Source organism: Triticum dicoccoides, chromosome 6A, assembly GCF_002162155.2.
Source record: "Triticum dicoccoides isolate Atlit2015 ecotype Zavitan chromosome 6A, WEW_v2.0, whole genome shotgun sequence".
In the NCBI taxonomy this organism is placed as follows: domain Eukaryota; kingdom Viridiplantae; phylum Streptophyta; class Magnoliopsida; order Poales; family Poaceae; genus Triticum; species Triticum dicoccoides.
The window spans coordinates 609,830,207-609,835,952 of record NC_041390.1 but is presented as its reverse complement, the minus strand read 5'-3'; the positions used below and the strand labels follow the sequence as shown (position 1 = coordinate 609,835,952).

Below are 5,746 nucleotides of genomic sequence, written 5' to 3'. Positions count from 1 at the left end.
CTCCTCTCCTCCCACTCACATCGCCGCCGCCTCCTCTCCCCTCCCGCGCGCCTCCTCTCCCCTCCCCTCCCGCCTCCTCTCCTCCCACCCACATCGCCGCCGCCGCCACCCACCGCCTCGAACCGCGCCGGAGCAGCAGCAGCAGGCCAAGGCGGCGCAGCAGCAGGCCTTGGGCGACGAGCAGCAGCGGAGGGAGGACGAGGAGCACGACGGCGGTGGCGGCGGGGAGCGGCAGCAGCAGGCCAAGGCGGCGCTGCCCTTCTCCGCCATGTGCGTGCGGATCTCCCGCGACTCCTACCCCAACCTCCACGCCCTCCACAACGCCTCCAACGACAGCCTCACTGACGCTGCCTACGTCAAGATCTCCGAGGGCGACTTTGGATACGTCCTCGACGACGTGCCCCACCTCCCCGACTACCTCCCCGTGAGCAGCCACCCCTCCCCTCCCCTGCTCCTCCTCGCTCGACCGCTCGTAATTGTCCGGCGCGGGGGATTACCCATTTTTGAGCGTGCAGTGTGCCTGATTAGTCGGCCACGATCCACAGATAGAAGGCAACTCTGATGAATACGTACTAGAAAAGCTGTGCAAAATCTATGAATTCTGTTTTCGTTCCTTACTGTTGGTGCCGTCTGCTTTTGGGAATGGGATTGTTGATTAGGCAGCAGGCAACTCTGATGAATACTAGCAAAGCTATAGCTATTCTGTGGATTCATAGTTCCATAAGTTACTGTCGTTGGCTCTGCTTTTAGGAATGGGAGATTTGATTGGGTAGAATAGACGACACCGATACCGGAGAAGTAGTAATCTGTTAGTATGTATTGTCTGCTTGCTTCTCCCTGCCATGTTCGGTTAAATTCGTGAGCCAATTTGCTAGAATTTGTAGAAGTTGGTCTTTTTATATTTGCCCAATCGCGGTGAATTTGTTTTGTTTGAAAGGTGAAACCATGATCCATGAGAATTGAGCTTATGGTTTGTTGTTTTATTCCTTTTGCAGACTTACCCGAACCCATTACAAGACCAACCAGCATATTCAACTTCAAGTAATGCTTCTCCTGCATACATATTGTTTATTTGATTTTCCGCTCTTTGGTAAGTCTCTGAGTATGCATGCTGTATATGTGAATGTGACACTGGAACTTCTGTTCTTATCGGTATCAGGCAATATTTTGTCAATGAAGATGACACCGTACCACAAAAGGTATATGTAGAGTGTCACTCAATGTTTTCAATCTGATGTTGTGGTCGATGGTGGATTTACAAGTAGCTATATTTGCTATTGCAGGTTGTTGTTCAAAAGAATAGCCGCCGGGGGTTCACTTCCGTCGTGCTGGACCCCGTCAGAGGGTATCACTTGCACCTCTTTTGGTTATTGACTGCATCACTTGCGTCTTTTCTGACGGAAATATTTGTACTTCAATCTTGTTAGGTTAATTTTGAGTCAGATGAAGTGAAATCATGCATTATAAATTGTGGAGGCCTTTGCCCTGGGCTCAACACTGTTATCAGGGAGCTGGTGTATGGCTTGGCGCACATGTACAATGTCAACAACATCTATGGAATACTGGTTTGTGCCATACTGCCCTATTCTAAATGGCCATGTACATCCTTGTATCTTTGTCTGTGCCTTCAGTCAAAAGAGACAAACAATCTAATGACCAAAATATACAAACAATCTATGTAATACAGGTATGTGCCCTGTTCTAAACGTACAATGTCAACAAAACCATAGGACTTGTCCCTCCCATAGATGCTTGTATAAATGTTACTCTCGCATTTTTGTACATGTCTATCTAAATTTGTCTGCTGTTAAAAGGACTCACCAGGTACCTTAAGATCTCTATATTATGGTCCCACCATATCAAACGTTTCAGATTGCAATGCATCTACTTCTTGACTAGATCTACCATATTATACTGAAATAACTATAAGATGAATTATACCTGCTGTGATTTTTATTTTATTTTTGTGAAATATTCTCTTCAGATTGCCGTGCGCCACCCGCCCTTCGCATGTGTAATCACTTAAAGTAAACTGTCTTTTAAATTGAATTCATTATTCCAAGACACCTTGAATATAATTGAGCAGAACACAAAACCAAACTCCGAGCAAGAGATTTCAGTAGAGCTATGAGCCTAAGCAGAAATTGTGGACGAAACTAGGTAAAAAAAATGTTGCACATTTGATATGTTTTTTTTGGGTAAATAGGCCTATGGTAGCATCATTTATAGGTAATTATGAACAAAAGGGCAAAATAAGCTTTGTTGTTATATGCTGTTGAGTTTTTAATGGCTATCAAACACAACATTATGCTTGTGTGTCTTCTTATAAACACACGTCTTTGTTGTTTCTCGCCGTTTTCCTTTAAATTACGTATATATGTACATGGAATGCTTCTCCCTGTCAATAACTAGATCCCCCCCTTGTTTGACAGGTTAATTAATCCTACATTTCAGTACCAACCAACATATGTTCCTTCTTGAGCTCTCAACCCTGGGGTACACCTCCCGGTCAAGGCGCACCTCTTGTCTCACCGATGATGCAGCCTGGGCATCACTCGCTCTCAGCTAGCTATGTAAGTACTGCAGGGACTCTGCTGCATTTCAATCACTTGATGTTTCTCTACCATGGAGTAGAGTTTAAGACCGCTCCGCATGATTTGATGATATTCCTTTTTGAGCATCGGCTCTGGTGCATTCTTACTCACCACCGGGTACTTTGAAGCTAATAATGTTCCAGATTGGTGGCATTCTGTTTCAAAGCATGCTGGTTCGGTTTTGCAGCAGTTTTGACTTAAATAGTGGTTCGGTTTTGCCTTCAATAGTGGTTCTGCAACTAATTATTTGTTGATCTATTGGTTTGATTGGGAACAGGTGGGGTCTTCTGTTTGAGCAGACTACCTATAAGAATTGTCAGTGCCTTTACCTATCAGAGCAGGTGACCTTCAAAAGTCCTTAGTTTGAACACTTAGACAAACAGTTTTTTAGCATCTACGACTGGTTATTAGGTTTTGTTACATAATTAGTATTTATATTCCCTTATTTCATTTTTATTTTCTTTTTCTTTGCCTTGACACTAAATTGTGTATGTGTTATTTGCAGGTACTAATCTTGGTGTGAGCTCAAGGCAATAGGCAATTCTGAAGGTAGGCAATCGACATTAGCCAGGTAGTTGTACATGGTCTGGTCTCTTAGCATAATCTGAAAGTATCTAATGCAGTACTCAATATTAGTAGTCATTTGAAAAATATGCCAGTGTCTTGTTTGTCATGTCCATTCTGTTAATCTAGAAGAAACCGAGAGCATACACTCACACTTTAATTGAACCCAAATTGTTAACCTGCGATAAGTAGATATCAGTCACACTTTGTTCTTACTTTTCTGGCTTTTCTATGTTCTTACTTTTTTTGCACTTTCCTTTCATTTCTGTAGATGCCAGGGCTGCCTGCCTTGTGTACCATGGTGAGAAGTAGCACCAGTAGGTCGGCTCAGTCCCAATGGCAATGTTCTTTGTTATTTTTTTATTATTCAACCACATACATTTGTCTCTTCCTGATGCCCTTGGTAACTTGAAAATCTGCAGTGCCATATTGGCTCCCTCTGCCGAGCACCGTGGAGGAGGTGAGCAGTTGTCTCTAGAATCATTTTTCATCCTGTGATACTTATTGTTCTGCCCTTGGATGGTCATTCTTGTTGAGTGATAACCAGGGCAGCTCAACTGTATAAACAGATTGATCTGGTGATAAGAGGTGATGGGGGTAGGTTATATGATCGAGGAAAGGCGAATCTGAGCCCACTATGCATTGAACCCTGAACCCTTTTTATTTGTATTTAAAGGTGTTGCTTATTTATGCTCCAGTGTTTATAGCCGTCTCATGTGGGTGTTTAAAGGTGTCTAAGAGACGAGTGTCTCACCGAGCCTCAACGATTTGAAACATCTGACCGTCCATCTCGTTTGCTTGATGAGATCTAGGCCGTCGGATCGAGCCTTGGGAGGGCGCAGGCCGTAGGATCGAAGCCGAGGCACTTTATGAATGAATAGTTACCGTCTTGCGGTATCTCGTGGCTCGCCTGTAATCCACGTGCCCCATCGGTCGGAAGCCATTCTTGCTAGGGCGATGATGATTGCCGTGGCTGAAATAAGTGTGCCTTTGAGCAATCGAGGCACTTGTGGGTATCAAGTTGGATCCTCCCTCTTGTCTCTAGAATCCTTTTTCATCCTGTGATACTTATTGTTCTGCCCTTGGATGGTCATTCTTGTTGAGTGATAACCAGGGCAGCTCAACTGTATAAACAGATTGATGTGGTGATAAGAGATGACGGGGGTCGGTTATATGATCGAGGAAAGGCGAATCTTAGCCCACTATGCATTGAACCCTGAACCCATTTGTATTTAAAGTTGTTGCTTATGTATGCTCCAGTGTTTATAGCCGTCTTATGTAAAGATTTCTTCTCTCTCATACCTTTATTGCATATAAGTTGTTCTTGATCTTTTATTGTTTGTTGTTGGTTTTCGAGCTGTGGAATGTATTCCTAATCCTGATCTATAGCACTGCCTTTCTGAACTTGATGTCTAAATTCTACTGGACAATGCTTATTTGGCAAGATGCTCATGGGTTAAGTTATTTGATGCATTGCTTTCACTATCAAATTGTTTGCTACTTTGAGCATCTGGCTGCATACTGTATTGTTTTATATTTGGTGCACTGGACCAAGAGCGCACAGAGGGAGATCTTCTCTGCCGCGCCGGCGGCAGCAACAGGGAAAATCCAGTCCACGGTGCCACCAATGAGAAAGGTAAAGACGAGCTGTCGGTCGCTTATTAATTCCGTGCCCCTGTAGTGTTGATCAACAAATGGCTCGACCTGTCCTCAAGGTAAAATTAGAGTCGTTTCTCCTGAGTGTGATCCGTTGATCCTTAGAGCCATTTTCTCCCGAGTGTGATCATAAGATTTAATAATGGTCTCTTGCACACCAATTTTCTTTCTTACCCTTTGTTACTTAGTTAGTCTTCATTATATCATAACTCACAACTTTTCTAACTCATTTTTGTAAAGAAGAATTAAATCAGTACTTCTCTTTAGCTACTAGCCTGTTGTTTGCCGTGTCTGGGAGTGGCGGGTTCGGGTGCGAGAGATGGGCTTCAGGGTTTGGTGGTTCCTGCGGAGATCGGATAGTATGCTTGGCTCTTGCTCGAAATCGGAAGCTCACTGGTAAATCCACCTATTTAGCAGATGGGGGTAGGAATTGCTTGATTGTGCTACCAAAATGTTTACTCATAGAAGCTTAGTGCTGTCAATTAGGTGTCGTATATCAGGGTGACTTCTAATTTTCAATGAGTGTGCCTTCTAATTTTCACAAGCACTGGCTTGAGGCTATGATCTTCTCCACCTGCTTATACCGAGCTTTGATCGTGTTTTCTCTTATGCTGCAGGCTAGAGCTGTGGTGCAATCAGCATGTCGAGTATTTGACGAAAGGGCTCGATGCCGAGTATTGCTTCTCCAATGTAAAATTAACTCGAGTGTCGTCACTGGTTATTATTTTGCTTGACAGTTTTCATTCCAGTCGACCTTGGCTATTATGCTATTGGATGGTTCATGGACTCGCGTTGCTGGATGAAACGCTTGACGATGACCTTGAGAACGATATTGTAGACTTCTTGTCTTGATGCCAGGTTTGTTGATCTGTTACAATATAATTGTATGGATATGTTGCTGCAGTTTTCTGTTAAATTTTGATAACACTTAT

At 43.6% G+C, this 5,746-nt stretch overlaps 1 protein-coding gene across 1 annotated transcript; it reads left to right on the top strand.

Moving 5' to 3' along the window:
- The first annotated feature begins 26 nt into the window (after positions 1-26).
- LOC119318434 lies at positions 27-2,861 on the top strand. The gene is made up of 6 exons (XM_037592992.1): positions 27-424; positions 996-1,041; positions 1,160-1,199; positions 1,284-1,345; positions 1,428-1,565; positions 2,433-2,861. The coding sequence occupies exons 1-5, from the start codon at positions 269-271 to the stop codon at positions 1,430-1,432; spliced, it is 309 nt and encodes a 102-aa protein (XP_037448889.1). The 5' UTR covers positions 27-268; the 3' UTR covers positions 1,433-1,565; positions 2,433-2,861.
- The last annotated feature ends 2,885 nt before the right edge of the window (positions 2,862-5,746 follow it).

What these genes read in the sequence shown, in the direction of transcription:
- LOC119318434 (XM_037592992.1), top strand. Translation starts at nt 269, where the DNA reads ATGTGCGTGCGGATCTCCCGCGACTCCTACCCCAACCTCCACGCCCTC. An exon ending in ACCTCCCCGACTACCTCCCC is followed by an intron (nt 425 to 995) that starts GTGAGCAGCCAC and finishes TTCCTTTTGCAG; the next exon opens with ACTTACCCGAACCCATTACA. An exon ending in ACCAGCATATTCAACTTCAA is followed by an intron (nt 1,042 to 1,159) that starts GTAATGCTTCTC and finishes TATCGGTATCAG; the next exon opens with GCAATATTTTGTCAATGAAG.